The sequence below is a fragment of the Phaenicophaeus curvirostris genome, chromosome 15 (assembly GCF_032191515.1).
Source record: "Phaenicophaeus curvirostris isolate KB17595 chromosome 15, BPBGC_Pcur_1.0, whole genome shotgun sequence".
Taxonomy (NCBI): Eukaryota; Metazoa; Chordata; class Aves; order Cuculiformes; family Cuculidae; genus Phaenicophaeus; species Phaenicophaeus curvirostris.
The window spans coordinates 14,665,076-14,683,247 of NC_091406.1; the positions used below are offsets into that span (position 1 = coordinate 14,665,076).

Below are 18,172 nucleotides of genomic sequence, written 5' to 3' on the forward strand. Positions count from 1 at the left end.
ATTGTATATGGCTATTCCATTTGATCACAACATGAAATGCTTTGAAGCATTCAATGAATAGTCAGGTGTTACTAGTAGGGTAAGAACTAATCCTGTAAGACTTTCCACTATAAATGTGAAATCGTAGCTCTGGTGCAAAAATTCTGCGTCTGGACATGAGTAAATAGGAGCAAATGTAAAAATATAAGATATTTGTTGATGTTTTCCGTTTCTTGTGCTCTCCCCTGCATTAGAGATGGAGACCCATTTTTCTGTTTTCATCTTGGAACTCTGTTCTTAGGTAACTTTTCTTCCCTTCTCCATTCTTCCCTCTCCCTTTCATTTTTTGGTCATTTTTCCAGCCCTATTTTCTGTTCTTAGGGAAGCCTTTCCCAGTTTGAAAGAGTTTTAGGCATCCTTGTCACATGGCATAGATCAAGCTCAGCTCCAGGCAAGTCACCAGGTCTTGGAACTCTGGCATAGAAACAAATAATTTTAAGGAGTTTTCTAGATTTGGTTCTGTGCTTCCACAGAGAAATATGTTTGTGCCAAGATCAGCTCACAAAAAAAAAGCATGTTTTCTGACAAACCCCAGTTATTAGGAAATGATAACAGTAGCCTTGTAATTTGTTGACATCCTGATTTTTGGTGTCTCTACCATAGGTGTAGCAAAGCAATGTATGTAGCACCTGAGACGGAATTCACAGCAGAAATAATCTCAGAATAGAAGTCAGCCTGAATATAGGTCAAGTTAGTGCATAGGAAACCAACACATCTTCAAAGCTGTGGCTTAGAGAAGTACTGTATGCTCAAGGGTGTACTTAAGGCATGAATGTTGCATATTAATTCAGAGGACTGGGCAGTAAAACTAGGCTTTGTTCAGTTTTTAAGTGTGTTGCCCAGTACTCTAAAATAAATTGTGTGCTCTGTGAAGCTTTGTACTCTATTGACTCAGTGTAGATTTGTACTTCATGGAGAGAACTTAAATTATCTAGAAGTGAAGAAAATCCTTTACGAGCCGTACAACTCTCTCCTGGAAGCTGGCCTTTGTCTTTGCAAGCAGAATGTATCTACATAGTGTGAAGGAGCTCTCGGCCCATGTTTTAGGAAGAAATCATGTCAGGCAAACCTGTACCTTGTTAGGTACGTTATTCTTATCCTAATGTTTATTATGGAACAGTATGTTCACGTGAACTGGCTGTGATTTAGGCACAGATGAAAGTAATCAGTTTACTGCTGTTTAATAAAATGTGAATCTTCTGTAGGAGATACTTCAGGAATTGTTTGACATAAGGATGATGGTCTTAAAAGGCTTTAGCTTGCGTGGCCGGATTCAGAGCTATAGTTGAAGCAAAAATGCAGAACAGCAATGTGCCAGGCAGACAGTAGTACATGTAATTCCTCCCCTCCTCTCATTGTATTTACGTGTCTTTTGAAATTAGCATTGCCAAATACCCAGGAACATGCCGATGATCTCCTATTTTAGTTCTGTTAAGCAAAACTTACAAAAGTACTGATTTCCCTTTATTCATTAAATGACTGATTTCATAACATATCAACACTTATGAAACAGAGAAAAATAAAAATTAACTGTATAAACAAATAACAACTAAGGTATTAGTTATTATCACTTACTGACTTGACAATAAGAATTAAAGATTATTTTCAGTAACCGTTAAGAAATCCGTATGACTCAGAGTGAAATTACAAGCTACTTCTACTGAGAAAGCTTCTGCTGAAATTTTCTCTTTGTTTCCTTTTCATAACACTTGGCTATTTCTTCTCTCTTGTAACACCAGCAGTCCTAGATAAATTTGTTCAACCATGCATATAGTGGGTAAGGTTGTACTGTTTAGACCAAATGGAGGTCATAAACAATTTTAATTTATAATGATGCTATCGCATGCGTTCAGTTATGCTCAAAAAGCTGTATTTAGGTGGTTTTATAATTCATACCAGCAACAGCATCATGTGTTTTCTTTAACCCTGCCAGAACGTTACATGTACCTTATGCTTGTGTAAGTTCTTTAACTTGTACCTCTCACCAGTAAAATTATGTCTGATCATGACACTTCTTTTACCGCACCCATGTCATTTCTTGTCATAAATTGGATCCTGGGAAGTTAACTATCGACAATATAAGACACAAGGGATTTTCTTGTATGCTCTGTCTCTGTTCTAGCCCTTGCGCTGCTCTGTTGCATTTCCCCTGAGCGGTGAACAGATCACAATATAGGGAATGGTGGTTAGGGAGGGATGAAGGGCCTCACAGTGCCGTTCTACTTCTGTAGCGGTTATAGTAGAAGAGAAAGATCCATCAGTTTTATTGAAGCAAGGTTTGTGGGGAAAAAGGTGGTGTGTTTTATTAAAGCAACCGATATAACTGAAAAAGAAAAGATTCTTTCAGACACAGTCTTTCTTCAGGTCTGAAACAGAAACAGAAGGTTGGAAAAATTATTTCTGTGTTCATACCATCCAACTAGATAATTGGCAAAGAAAAAGTCTTTGCTAGATGTGAAATACAGACGGATATTGGTAAGAGAAAAGCAGTCGTTGGCTCTTTTGCATAGCCGGAGGCTTTCATTTAGCTCCAAAGGATATGTACTCAGTGAGTGTTTCTGGCCAGTAGTCCCTTTAATAGGCAGGAGTACTCTTGAAGTCTTTTGCCACTTTATTTCCCTGTAATTTGCTGTCATGACACTCCGTGTTCTTGGTAACACCCTTGATGTGCCTTCCTCACAAGGGCTTGTAAGGAGGGGGAATTGGCATCATTGAAACAATGCACTGTGTTGAACGTTCCTCACTATACTATTACCATGCAAACTTAATTCAGAGGCATAGAATATGTGTTTGCGTATGGGCTAATGAAATCCTAGACCTAAAGCAAACAGAAGAATGATCCAGTTTTCTAATAGAGTAGAGAAGTAAGAGATGAAGAGGTTTCCCATCATTAAATTTGACTTGGCTTCCTCATGTAAGACTGAGGCATAGCTCTGATTAGTTGTTTTCTTTGTACTGGTGAAAGAATAAAAACTGGGCTGGGAATTGGTTATTTATATCTCTGCACCAAATGGCATTGCTAGTACATTGCGTTGCGTAGTTATTTTATGGTGTTCTGGGATGTGGTGCCTGTATGCTACTGGAGTAATGACTGAGGAGGCAGACACGGAAGAACGTTTAACAGCAGTAAAGTACAGTTTGCATTCACGTTAGTCGAAGACATAGTGTGTCTTACGGAAATGTGGCAGATAGCTTACTTCCATAGGACGAGAACCTGCTTTGCTCACTGGAGCTGTCAGGACTCAAGCAGTTCTGTGTCCAAACAATTTTAGTTGAAACACAAGGTCAGTTCTTGTAGAAAAGAATTTGCTTAGTATAATACATAAGCCTTTGCTTAGTTTTAGCCACTCAATCTTGTGTCTTTCATGAAAACAAAGTGCATGCATGTTTTCAAGTGTTTTGTTGACCTTGTAAATACAGGGCTTTGATTGCATTGTGAGTTTGCAGATAAGCCTGTAAGAATGAATAAATACTTGTAGTACCATGCATATATGTGTTTGCAGGTTTTGAAAATTGTTGCCATGAATATAATCTAGTGCATTGTAAGATATGTGGCGACTTCCATGAGAAAAGCAATTTACCAGTGTAAGGGTGAGAAAATACAGAACAAAATAGGAAATAGATGGGAAAATTCTCTTGCCTAATTGTTACTGTTATTCATTTGAAGTTAAGTGCGCACAGACGTACACCTGTCACAGGCAGAGGGAGCTTCTTGTAGGACCCTGGGACTTTTTTTTTGCTTTTTAAAAGGCAGCTCAGCCCTTCCATTAGAATGCGTACTAATACTACTTTGGAAAATCTGGCAATAGCTGAACCCATGGATCTCTATCTGCCCTTCCTCTTCCTGTCTCCCTGAATCTTCAGGTGATATTTATTTCCTTCATTTCTCAAAAAGAAAACTGGAGACCTTTAAAGCATCTACACGGCTTTGATTAGATTCCTTATATCAACAGAGCAACAAAAATGATTCTATGATTCTTAATAAATCCTACGATTGTATGAAATACCTGATGTAAACCATCACACAGTGTTCCTTTGCTAGGTCAGCCTAATGCTGTATTGAAACACATACAGAGAGACATTTAAAAGCCTAGTGTTCTTAGGAATATTTTTTTCTTATGGGAAATTTTACTCTAAGTTCATGTGAGATGAAGGTTGCTCAAGAAGATTAGCGAGAATCTGATTTTAATGGATCTATATTTATGTAAGAGTCTTGCCAGTCCCCAATGGACAAAAAAAAAAAAAAAAAAAGAATAAACACTGAAGCAATCACAAATTTAGCAGTAACTGTGGGGTTTGGGACAGTTGGCAAGCTTAAAGAGTCAAGTTTTATGTTACAAATATGAAAGTCGGTTGCTGTCTGCCCAAAGCTTAGTATGATGGTTTGTGGTAACATTCTGGTGGTTAACATCTGTTGAAAAACTTAAGTTCTTGCAAAATTTGTGGTACAATAATGACATATAAGTACTTACTGCTGAAACTGGCCACTGTTTCCCTGATGGTAATTCATGAACTCATCTTCATAACCTCCTCTCTGGAAACAGGAAACCCTTACAAAGGAGAAGATCGATTTGTGTAGGAACTGTTAAAACATTTTTTTAAAAAAACTAGCTCGATACCTTAACACAGAGATGCCTGAACGTAGCACTATGTGACCTGCACAGCCTAACGCAGAAGTATGCTTTACAGTTGAGGTCTAGATCCAGATTTCCAGAGTCTTGTGTCTTTCCGCTAATAGAGTTGAGATGTTAGGATCCAAAGGGAGGACCAGATAGGATGCTGCAGCAAAGAGCAAATACATGTTCTTTTCCAGGTTTGTTGACATTTATGATGCCCTCTTAACCTTACATCTCCGTTCAATAGCCAAGTCTGATTATGGACTTGTGTTGGTTATGCAGGCAAGAATTAGTGTCTCTTGGCCTGCTGATGAGTTGCTAGTTGGCTAAAAGCCTATTTGCCTTTACCTGAAAAAGGTAAAATGTATAAACAAAGCAAATCCAGAAGCTATCCTAATGTTACAAATGGCATATACAGCTAGAAAAAAAAGCAACTGAACAAAATAAAAAAAGAGACACTACCTCCACATGCACACCCTCTTGCATGAAAATGAACCGTACTTGTATGGGGTCTTAGCACGTGGAACTTTTCTAAATGAGTAGGAAATAATAATAAAGTGAAAATTTTAAATTTAACTTTTAGCTTGTAAACACTTCTTTTAAAAAAAATTTGAAACCTGATTGTATCTCTGATGGATTCCTTTAAAAATGTTAGTTCTGCATCATGTTATTTCTTCTACTAGTTAGTATAACTTCATATAAAATAACAAGATAAATAGAAGAAAATGTCTCTAATACCTCTTTTTTTTAAATACAGATTTATCAGTGCTAATATGTTTTGTTGCTCTGAAAACTCAGTTATCAACATTAGACATTTGTTCAGTCATTTGTTTATCAGTGGCAGTTTGTTAGTAGTTATAAGTAGAATTCCATCTGCCAGTTAAACTATATTGTAAATTGATGTAGAAATTAGCAGCTCCTGGGTTTTGGGGGCGTGGGGGAGGTGTCTTTCCTAATGAATATAGGAACTTAATTGCACATAAATGCCTCTCTAGGAGGTGATTGAGGGGAATCTCAGGTATACTGCACACGAGTGTGCCAATCAGGCGAAAACAGGCACACATTGTGATTATCTCAGTTTTCAAACCTGGAAGAGACAAGAATGTGTTGCTAAATGAGAGAGGCAGTATGTCATGCTCGCTGAGCTAAAAACAGAAGCTGCCAGACACTTTGGCTTTATTCTGTGATTTCTTTGCTTCAAAACTCTCCTATCTTTTCTTCATGCTTTTTCTGCCTCTTATTCTTTCTCTTCCTCCCATTGCTGTCGCGATCCGTCTCTTATTGTTCTCTCCCTCTTTTCCTGTCTTTGATGCACATACGTTGTCACATTTCATTGACTCTCCCCTTTCCTCTGTTCTTACACTCACGCCTAGTGGTGCTTTAGCCAGAGCCTGCAGCCTCTCAGGCGAGTTTTAGTCATGTGTGAAGCTCAGTTTGATCGAGCGCTCCTTTTCTGCCTTTTCACTCTTGCAAAAGATTAAAAGGTGGCGTCACATCGCTCCCCTGCTCTTTCCCGCAGGAGGGACTTAAAAGGGACAACAAAAACTAATCACTTTCAATAAGCATTTTCTTGCAAAAAAAGGGACTTAGCTGTGCAATTTGAGGCTGGTGGTGAGGATTGGGAAGGCTAGAGGATGCTTCATACTGCTAACAAGGGAAGGAAGCCTTCAACTGAGGCAGGTAAGTAGTGCCTGAATCCGAGTGTTTTATGGAGTGGCTTGGTCAGAGCGGTAGATTTTCAGTGTTCGGTAAGTGAGGCGAGCAACTGCAGCAAGAGGCAGCGTCGGTGTGTATAATTCCTTTTGTTTAAGACGTAAAGAATGTGCTATAAATTGAATTGGAAATGGGCTTGTGGAGATGCTGTATTCACACTAAATGATTGTTTCCTCCCCCTTTTCTCTATGTATCAAAATAAATCCGAGAACCAGCTTTTGTGAAGGCTGGACTTTGCTTAAGGTTAAATTCAGTGCTTAAACCTCGGTATAAGGAAAGCTTTTGAGGTTTGTATCCCTCGAGGAGCTTGGCATTCTGCAGTTTGCTTGCAACAGCTGAACTAAAAATTAATTGTACTCATTTGCTATGTATTTAGTAAGGTAAAATCTAGCATTGAGTTTAGTCTAGGTGAATGTGGTTTCTTTGCCTGGCATTTCATCAGATGAATAGCTATACCCTTTTAGAGGTACTGTAAAACCTATTTCATGTTTATGTTTTATAAATTGAGATTAAGTAGCATCCTGGATGAAATACGTGACTAAAACTCATAAACTGCATCTGTGTTTGGTAAAGCAATCACAAAATTAGAATAATGGATTTATGTCAGTTGTCAAATGGAGTTAACTCTGAAAGTGCTGTCCGCAAGTGCACTTGGATTACAATAAAGGGCTTTCTGTTGAACAGTTATTGAGAGGAGCTAATTTATCAAGCTAAGCCTATGAACTTAAGTCTTGTGATGATATAAAATTATATAGCATAAAGTGTTTGTGGTTTGGGGAAATGTGCCCTTTTTTTATCCTCTATAAAAATATATCAAGGCTCTATGGGGATTCTGAAGGGAAAAATAGTTTTACTTTTAAAATGCTACATGCTGATAAATGCTTTTTATTCACAAGTGGAATATTTACCGATTGGGACTTCTGTTTCTAGTCTTTGCTGGCATTGGTGCCTTTTTTTCTCTCCCTACATTTCTGCGCTTATATTTTACAGTTGTTCTCTCAGCAAACTAAGACTCTAAATCCAAGGAAGCGATTCTGAGCAGCAGTGCTGTTTGGAATTTCATTGTCATACTGAAAAGTGAGCAAGCAGTCAAGGATAGTTAGCACCTTATTAAGGATTTAAAGGAAAGCAAATAATATTACAGTCATCAGAGTTATTTGTAAAAGTAGAGCACTAACCAACTGGCTCTGAAAACAGAGCTATGAAAAGCTAACTTTATAAGCTTTCATAGAATGAACATTGTTTGATAGGTAATTGCACTGTTGCAGACCTACAATCGACCATCCTGCAGATAGGAATTAATATGTTTACTTGACAACTTTTGTCTTTATGCAATTTACCCTAATGTCTTAATCCTGCATGCAGCCGTACAGATGCGCAGCGCTGTGTACCTTGCAAAATTACATGGCAGTGCTTTTTTTGTGTACATTTGCAGCAGCTGGTTTTCCAAGGGAGGCAGTGACTAGCCACTACACCGCTGAATGGGAGAAGCCCCCAGGGAAGCCTGCTCTCCCATCAGCATAGAGGGACTTCAAGCACTATTTTATCTTTAGTAGTAGTTAATCAGACATATTCATCTTCATATAAAGGGACAGATCTTTTTCTGAGACTTAAAATTAGACAAAAGAACTTATAAATGTTTCACTCATTTGTAGGGGACATTTTTACTTTTTAGGTATAGTTTTGCTCAACTTGTTATCGGTCATTGTTTAACATTGGAGTTGCCATTACACCTCTCTTGCACCTTTCAAAATGCTTCTGTATGTTCTTCCAAGCCCTTCTTATGCCTCAGATCATTTTAAGCGCGTTTTGGATTAAATTGAAATTAAGAGTTACTTGTATGACAAAAATGGAAGTCCTGGATGTAATGTGGTATTTTAATGATATTTTCGTGACTTCAGTGATGTACATCTAAGTGTAAATGGTAGATGACTTTTGATGTGCATTAGTCATAAAGATTTTGTTCCTTATGAAATGGCAGAAAATGAGAAGGTTGGAGACAAGCTAACTTGATCTGTTTGAGGCCAGAATGCAAGATCTGAATTGCAGATCGTTTATCTCTGCTCTTGGCATTTGCTGAAACTCTGCCTTGCTGGATGTTAGATGGGTGGTTGATAGAAATAGCAGCATTTTGCTGATGTTCCAGTAGATGTTGCTGGAGAGCAAAGTAAAGATTACTTCACAGGAGAAAAGAAACGCAGTGAGATTACAAAAGCCGAAGAAAAATCTCAAGCCAAATGGCTATATAGGCTGTTGGTGGTTTGATAATGAGATTAGTATTTCTTTACATCATCATCCTAGGTTCTATTGAATCTGAAGGTCTGAAGAGGTGTGTGTGCTGAGATGAGCCACATGTATATACGCCTGCCTGTCTTTTTTTAGGGTTTACTTCCCACTTTTGCCATTTTATCACTGGTATTAATTTGGTTTCACATTAATGTTTTTTAAGAGGAAGGGCTGAAATAATATCCGTAAAACTTTGTTGTTTTTTTAAAATACATTCACAAAATACAAATGTTGAATTTTAAGTGAAGACACGAAATGCATGCAACCTCAAAATTAGAATTCCAATGCAGTGAAGTTGCTTTCCTTTGAGAACTGCAAGAGCTTTCCAGATCAACACATAATCAAAAGAAAATAAATCACTCTCTCTGTTGATGTGTATGTTATTTTTTTTTTATGTGCATGGTTTGCGGGTTTTTTTTTTTAGCTGTGAACAATTCTGAGATACCATCTTCTTATGTGCTTAAATTCTGAGATAAATACCATGATGAGCCTCAGATCAATAATTTGTAGAGTAACTAATGGCAAATGTGTGGATAGAAAACAGTGATGTCCTATGCTAAAACTCCTGTTTTATTAATCTGATAAAATAATAAAGCAGTCCCAAAGGAGTGAAGGATTCTAGTATACAGGCACTAACTGATGCAATTCCAGGCAACCACTGACCTCTATCTGTGGGAATATTTATTTTTGGAGGTGATCATCAACCACAGCTTGTTTCAAATTCAAAACAGTGATGTGTGTTTTGTTGATTTTTTAATCCTAGCTTTCCATTTAAAGTAGGAGAAATGTGCAAAACTTGTCTTAATAAAAATGTAATCTCTCTGCATTCATCTGATTTGTACCTATTTGTACCTTAAATAAAAAAGGAAAAACAAGAATTAGTTAAGAACTCTTAGAGAAGAGATTTCAGGTTTTAGAATTGAAATTACTGTTTCACTGTATCTTATGCTACAAAACAGAATGACGTTATTTAGTTTGTTACTTACTGTGTGAGAAAATTTCTGCTTATAGTTGGAAACATGCAGGGAGAAGAACGTGTGGCAGACCTCTAGTCATCCCCCATGTTACTTGTGTTGTAGATGATCTGTTGTAGTTTGGTTTTAGAATTTTTATGGGGTTTTGCAGACATGCGTGCCAAAATTTATTTTATCTGGCAAGATTTGGATTAGTGTTCTTCTCCCATACAGTTTTGCTCTTGCTAGTAGGAGCTTTCTTCAGTGCTCTCCTTCTTTCATTTACTGTTGGATTTGTGCATGCATACAACGATGTACATATTAGGGTATTTCCTTAACCTTCAGAAAACTGAAGCCTAGGGCTTTAGAGACAATTAATGATTGATATTGAACATTTTGCATCTCAGCTGGCCATGGCCGAAAGTTCATGAGCACTTCTGTATTTTTGCAGTTCTGTGTTATTCAGAAAAATAAACCAGTGAGACAGTATTACCAGAATATGTTCTTGCGCCTTCCCTACTTCAGTTTACTTTCAGACTTGTCAGTTCAATGAAATGGTATGTAATTTAGTTTAAAAGATCGTAATATGTCATCAGTTTCTAAAGAGAATTCCCTGTTGAAAACATTGCCAAATTCAGTTTAAAGACTTATGACACAATATAGCCCTAAGGAATAAACTTTTATCTTTCTATTTCTCAATTCTCAAAGTCATGAAAAGAAAAGCAAGCATACTTGTATGGTGGAATTCTGTTTATGAGTACACTATGAAGAGCTCAGAATAAAGTGCATAATTCTGGCCACAGTTGACTGCAGTGCCACACTTCTCAGTAGCCGCAATATTGTATTTCTAAGTTTGACAATGGGTGCTTATGTATGTCTAAACAAACACACAAGGCTGAATCTGTGTATTTTAATTATAAGTCCATTTCAAATTTAAAAATGTATACTTAGTCTCACATTTTTGGAATACAGGAGGAACAGATGCCTAGAAGGTTACAGTAGGTTACTGAAATATGAAATCAAGATCTATACATAGGACATTCTACTGCAGATAATAATAATTTAATTACTTATTTGGGAAGCATGTTTCAAATGTATATATATCATTTATTCCATCATAGTGATAGTTTCATTAAAATGTGATCTAAGATGAATACAAATAATTAAGAGAAATAAAGATCAGATTTGGCAATGAAGTTATCTTAAGGATGTTACTTCTAAAGAAAAAGACATGAATGTACATATTTTCCTCATTTATGCTGAAATAACTCCTGAGTATCTTGAAGATATGTATGGAAGTTCTCTTTTAGCTGTATTGTGTAAAATATATTTAGGTAACGCAGTTTTTACTCTATCTTTGTGCAGGCAATTTTTGGAAGACAGAGTTCAGTTGCTATCTATAGCTTATATGGATTTAATAAAATTCAACCTGTAGCTCATAGCTGATTCTAAATCAAGTACATATTGTATTCTGGTATCATGTGTACTATGATTATAGCATTATATATAATAGTTGCATTAAAACTTTTATCCCCCCACTCTTCAAAGTAAAAAAAAAGAAAGATAAACAGATGTTTAGGTAAAGCTTTTTGAAGTAGGGCATTTATTTTCAGATCATTCTCCTACACTTATCTTTCTGATATTCCAGAGGATAAAGTCATATGGAAATATTTTATGGGTGGTGCTTCTTTATAAAACTTTATCAATATTAGAAAATTGTCTGTGTATTTTCTGGGTATTTTGATATGAGACTTAATACAAAGTATTTTCATTTGGAAAATGTGCCTCAAAATTTCATATGTTAATTTTTGTATGTATTTGTGGTAATGTTTTTTGTTATACTTGACTCCACAGTATTATCAAGTAGAGGTTATTATCAAGTTATGCTAACACTGCGATGGAGGAACATAGTCTTTTCTAGTCTCCTCATTTCTCTTTATTATTGGATTAATGTCTGTTTTGAATGGGTTTTAGTTGACAAATTCAGCTTCTTCAGCCCTCTCTGTTTGGTCTAAATGTCAAACCCAACACAGGCTTTTGTATGCTTTTTTTTTTTCTCCTGGCAGCAAAATGGAGACAAGGAAGCTGCTGTAAGATGTTATCATTTTGGGGGGGGTTGGGGGAAAGCGTCAGTACCGAGTTGAGAGACTTCTCTTCCTATTTACAGTCATGCCTCTTTTTCAATAACTAGGAGCTTCTGGGTTTGTGACGCTCCTTCCCTGGCATATTCATGCTTAAACCAAACCTGGATTATCTTAATATTTATATTGAAATCTTACTTAATATAGCTTAATTCTATATGTAATAGATAAAGAAGGCTATGGTGTGTTTGGGTTGGAAGGACACAGAGATGAAAGGGAAAAACTAGCAAGAGATTCTCCATGTCCAGAAAACACAGGAAAGAAAATGTTTCTAAGAACAATTTGTGATTAAAAGACTCTTAACCTCAAATGCTGCATGCAGATGTCTCTAAAGTCAATCTGTTGTGACATTGCACTGGTATGTTTACATGCACATAAATAATGTATATGTGCTATTCATATATACACACAGTCTCTAGAGGTCAGTAGAATGTAAGGAATGGGCAGATGTTTAGTCTTCTACTATGAGACTTAGAGATGCAGCATATCGGTTGTTCCTACCTCAAAAAGATGAATATGTTTCTAATGAAATTTGGAAATGAAGTAATTAATCAGAGTTAACAAAGGGCTGAATGAAAGAGAATCATGTCTGTCTTGTTGCGGAAATGAGTGCAAATTATTTGTTTTGGGCAAATTCCTGATAAGTGCTCATTTACGTTCTAAGAAACTTGACAGAAATCCAAACCATGATTATTGTATTATAGTTCATTATATTGCATCTCAATACTACCTTTTCTGAGAGGATTTTTAGAATGACTGAAATAAAAATGAAATTGGTCTTTTGAGACAGCATATGTCAAATGCTAAGCAAATCAGGACTACAGTGCAGGCAACACATTTTCTTTTCATGTTTACCCGGTTAGCCTTGGCCAGCCTTAACAAATTAATTGTTTTATTCCTGTTCACCACCTTCTAAAATTAAATCTTCTGAACAATCTGACTGCTTATGGTTGAAGGTTCTATTTCCTTTTAAAATCTGTTTTGATAGTCTCTTATTACAAGCTGTAAGCTTGGGGATTTTTAAATATTCCATGACTTGATTTTATTTTGTTTTGTTTTCTGGGGAAGTAAGCAGATGTCGAGCTTTTATCTCTGAAGGAGTGGATTAGAATTCTGATTTTTGCTCCAAGCAAAAAGGAGGTTTGTGTTTCTAGTGTTTTATGGATCTGACATCAAAATTTAAACCAGCTATTATTCCGTACTGAAGAATAGTTGAGAAAGGTTGGAAAGGAAGAAAGGAAGAAGCGAGTTAACACTGATATAGTCATTTCAAGGAGATCTGCATTAGATCAGACAAGTGGGATGTGCAAGGTTTAAAAGCTATTCTTTATTTGTTTGACTCCCAGTTTTTGTGGTTTGGGTGCAGAATTTTGACCTATATATTTAAAAAATCAACTTGGATTGCTCTGAACAACGAAAGTATATGCACTGACTGTATGAAAATGTAGATGTTTTAAAAGGTTTGCTAATTCTGGAACATGTGTGACTACATTGGTTTATGTGTCCATCCTTTCTGGAGGAGAATGATCAAGTGGTTCATTACATTATGGGACTGTTTTGGTTTTTTTTTTTTAGCCAGTGTCAGACTGAAAGGATGCTGGAAGCTAAGTCCATTGTAGTGAACACAGAAATAATAAGCTTTATTAATGTGATGGCATTCTGCTAGCAACAATTCAGTTGTGTGTTGATTCACAGAGGTCATTCCGTGATGGCACCTGCTGGCTGTGTTTGGTTTCAGTACTGTCAGGATTGTGGGGCTTTATTTCTTTTGTTTTTAACTAATACATTTTTTTCCTCATTTTCTAAGAAACATCTGAAAAGAAACCAAAGCATTTCTGAAACTTTATCATACTCACCAAGCGCTAATTCACCAACCACTGATCAAATATAACTCACCTTTAGTCCAAAAAGAAAGCACGCTAGTTCTGAAAAAGTGGAACTGGGTAGTTCGTATACATTGCACACAAATTATTGTTCAATTTGAGAAATGATCGTGCTGCAACCGAGGTCCTTCTAAGGCAGACCTACCTGACAAAATGTGCTTATCTTGCTTTAGCACTCTTTACGCCGCTGTGGTTTCAGATGGCTTTTAGTATCTTTGAAGATGCTTTCAGTTGCTGCCTAACCACACTACCTAAACTCAAAACCAATCTGATTCTAGAATCGGTGACATATAGAGAAGATCGTGTAAGCAATGTAGTTGGGCTGTGAAATTATCCATCGATACAGGTCCTTAGAAATTATTGCTTTGTATGCTGTCTGGTTTTTTTCTCTTCAAAGATGCTACTCACGTGGCATTTGGTATCTTTCTTCTGTTCATGTTGTAGTTATCTTTTGTACTGTGAAATACTGTGATAGGTCTATTCTTGTCTTAGAATTAGTTAGGTCATCAGTTCCCTTTTTACTTGGCTTCTGGTTATTTCTGTTACTTTGCCCAGAAGCAAAATTCTCTGTGGTGTCCCTAGATACTCTGGAGGGCATCTTTCAAAATACTGTGTGCAGGGTTTTTTTAACAGTGAGCTGAAAAGAGTTAATTGTTGCAGGAATAATTCCAGTTTTCTTCCCCTACTGTTCTTTGAGTGTACTGAAAACAAAGCTTTAGAAGTGACAAACAAAGCAGATGTGGAAGTGGAGCTCAGACTTAAGCATATATATACACTTCTGGAGGAGCAGAAACACTTATCAACTGCAAATTTCCATTCCATGTATGTTTTTAATATAAATCCTGGAGGTAACGAAAGATGTACTTGGATTCATTACTAATATGTTCTGATAAATTGTGAATATGCATCATCCTTCTTGAAATCTGGTGCCTCTCCACATAAAATGTGCAGAAAAGTTTGAAGATCAGCATGGTCCTGGTATGAGAAGTTTCAGTGTCTGAGAGCATCACCTGAGATAAGAAGGTTGTGTGTCTTCATGAAAGAGGTCTAGGGACAATGCTGTTGAACAGCTAAAATGACTGACTCTCTGTTGCCTGGGAAAGCCTGTGCTCTCAGTCCGTTGCGGAGAAAGGTACAGTCAGGTTGGTGTCCCTTTTGGTGCCTCCTTGCTTTTTTTCAGGGAGTTGGCAAGGTTTTGCTTGGTAAGCTGGTGCGTTCCCTCTGAAAGGAAGTGGGACAAGGTGACAATTTGAGAAAGAAAGCTAGGCTCAACTCAGTTGCCCTTCCAAGAGAGGGACTGACTAGGCTATTAATATCTGAATATCTTTCTATTTTATGTACAAATAAACTAGTATAGCCTCTCTGAACTTCATATTGTGGTCATTAATACAGAGTTCTTTCATGGATTAGATTTAGTCCTGAAAAGCCTGGTCCCCCAGTCTATCCATACAATACTGAAGACCCACTGGAGTTGATTCAAGCAAAAGAGAAATATTGCCTCTGTAAATTGATATTTATTAAGGTTCAAAAAATGTGGCAAAGTTGTCAGAGCTGGGGAAAACAAATGGTGAAGGATGCAGTTTCCTCCATTTGAAATGACTGCAAGCTTTTTTGGTTTTTTAGTTGGTTTATGTCTGTATATTTTATTTTGCTTATTTGTGGTATTTAAGTGATTGTGACTTATCAGGCATGTAATGATTATGCCATAGCAGCAGTGGTCCATATTTTTAGATACAGTGGCTCCTGTCTGCCTCACTGAGAGCTGCATGAATGTTTGCAGGGGAAAAACTGCATCTCAGAACTATCACTTCAAAAAAGTGCATCCATTTTCCTGGAGAGTTTTTTTCTCCATCAGAAATTTAAAGAGAAGAATAGTGGAAAGGGTGGAGGGAAGGAGTAGTTCCAGCAGCATTTATGGTGGGTATCTGAGTGAGGAATATATTTCAGGAATATGAGGAGAGGATTGGATCGTCTGTGGACTGTTCTTTGTGTCTACAGTCAGCTACACAAGAGAATGAGGAATAACGATACAGAAAAAAATATAGATAATAAGATTCTCTTAAAAGGACCTAGAAAAATATTCAGCACAGTCATCTTTCAAAACTATATCAAATGGTGCTTTTAAAGAATAGCTCAGATGACAGTGGGCTGAGTAGATATGTATTTGACACCAAACACTTCAAGGTGTACAGTTGGAGAATGGTGGCTTCTTTTGAATTTACAGCCTAGGGGACAGTCCATTCATAGGTAATCATAATATTAAGATTTTATCTGTGTGATTATCTATGATTATGGATAACTTGATTTCATTACTCAATTGTTCTCTTATTGTTCTGCGTTCACTGTTTTATCTCTTAGTGACAAGAAGTGTTTGCTTAGAAAACAGGACAAAAGTGCTCACCTCAGAAAACAAACACCACAGAACTCTGAATTACATGCAAACTTGAGTAACTGTGACATTTGGATGTAAAGAAATCTGAAATGACAGTAATAACCAGTATCACTGTGAAATTACAAATTATTTCTATTTAAGTGTTTTCATTTTTCTACACGCATTTTAAAGTCTGTCACCATAAGCTGCTGACTTCATCTTGAATGCATTCTGCAGTCTTGACAGTTGTTGTGGTTTTGTTAATACTAAATCAGTAATTGTTGGCTTTGAAGAGGGATCCAGCATCTTCAGCAAGAGCTTATTAAACTACAAAATATGGATTGCCTTTACCCTAGTGGCCTCTGAATCCTATTACCATCCCATTAGAGTGTGGGGGATTTTAGTAATTCTGTTGTTGTTTCCAGTGGGCAGCGAGTACAATGGGGGGAGGGCAGGGGTTAATGCAATTCATCTCCTGGAACAGTGAGCCCTTTATCATTCCATGGGAGTCTTTTCCTTCTGCTGGGAGTGGCTTCTACCAGAACTATCCCTAAACCCCCAAAACTCACCAAAGAAACCTTGAGATTTCCTTCATTACTTCCACTTTGTAAACAGAACAGAAATGAGTAAGCTGACAAATAAGCCAGTGCCAAGTTGGGTGCGGTCAAGAAACATTTTCAGTCGCTATCATTATGCCAAGAGGTATTGGAAATACCTATTCGGTCAAGATCATTATATTTTTAATTATTTAATTGCGTTGACACTTTAATATTCTGATTGGTTTCCAAAAACGTGTCAACGCCTCATTCTTTTCCTCATAAATGTACACTGGAAAAAAGCATATACCAAAACGTAAAGCAAACAAAAGGAAGTCAAGTCATCTAAGTGATAAGAGTGAAACTGAATTACGTGGAATGATAGTTTCTTATTTGGATCTGTGTAAACTAACTCCAGTGATGGGATGTCTTACTAGAGGAATGCTTTCTTAGAAGCTCACAGTAGGAGGGAATGTGAAGCATTAATAGTTACTAGCTGGGGGTAGAAATAGTCATGTATAGAGGTTTTGTCTGCCTTAGCAGTGAATGAGGCCAGTATGTAACTGTTTCAGCACCTGGCATGATTTTTTTAAGTGTTTCATGGAGATTTATTTGACAGCTGAATTCCAAGTGCTGGAGGCAACTTGCTTCTGATTTCTGAACAGGATCAAAAAGGGGAAGATTTCAAATGGATATTGCAGGATAAGTTGAGAGGGACTTGTCAATGTACCTTTTCAGATAAACAATATCTGATGTATTGATGTGCATACCATATTGCGTTGGGATTAGTTTGATTCATGAAATGCTTCTAGCTAATACTTTTCTTTTTAAATAAAGACAAAAGGGATTATTATTCAAGGCAGTTACTTTACCTTTATTTATTTATTTAAGAAATCAGAAAATGCTCGTAAGAATTGGAGTCTTCATAACTGTTTTCTCGTTATTTTTTGAGTATCTGTGTTTAGTCCTCCCATAGTATTGCCTATAACAGTTTGCTTTATTATGAATAGCTAAGATCTTGCATGCAAGTAGTGAGAAGGGCCAGAGAAGGATCTAACAGAAGACAAACTGACTGCTTTTTCTTAATGCACAATCAGTAATAGTCGTGGAGTAGCTTCTTATGTTGTACCTGTGTTTATTCATTTATGTCTCTCGCATGTTTCATAACAGAACCCAAGAAAGCACAAATTCTTTACAGAAGCACTTGAGAGTGAGTACTTTATAAATACTAATTATTTTTAATTTGCAGTATTCCCTTATTTAACTATGTGGGGCCTTGCAGTTGTTACACACACACACTTGCTCACACATGGACAGGCATTTAGGTCTGGTTTCTGTCACAGGTAACACTGGGTCTTGGAGAAAAGGGACTGAGTAGCTCCTTCTGCATTCCTTACTTCCCAGTATGGAATATCACAATTTCTCATCCTTCCTAGGAATTTTGGAAAGGGAAAGCCCGAATTCATATGCTATTAGAATCACACTTAGATACTCTAGACACTTAAAATATAACATCAGGAACCAGCAACCCATTTTCTTCATTGTGGAATAGATAAGTTGTCTTCTTAGTACAAGAAGGAGCGAAATTTAAATGCCTTACAGTATGTTACACAAGTAGGTCAGTGTTATAGCTG

At 36.8% G+C, this 18,172-nt stretch overlaps 1 protein-coding gene across 9 annotated transcripts in view; it reads left to right on the plus strand.

Moving 5' to 3' along the window:
* TENM2 (teneurin transmembrane protein 2) overlaps window positions 1-18,172 on the plus strand; it is a 596,193-nt gene that overhangs the window by 235,613 nt on the left and 342,408 nt on the right. The window contains exon 1 of one of the 9 annotated variants that reach the window (XM_069869291.1): window positions 5,926-6,335. The exons of 7 other annotated variants lie outside the window; for them this stretch is intronic. In XM_069869291.1, the coding sequence (XP_069725392.1) occupies window positions 6,290-6,335 (46 nt within the window). In that variant the 5' untranslated portion in view covers window positions 5,926-6,289. Of the gene's footprint in view, window positions 1-5,925; window positions 6,336-18,172 lie in introns of those variants that run through there. One more of the 9 variants, XM_069869293.1, reaches the window with a different exon arrangement.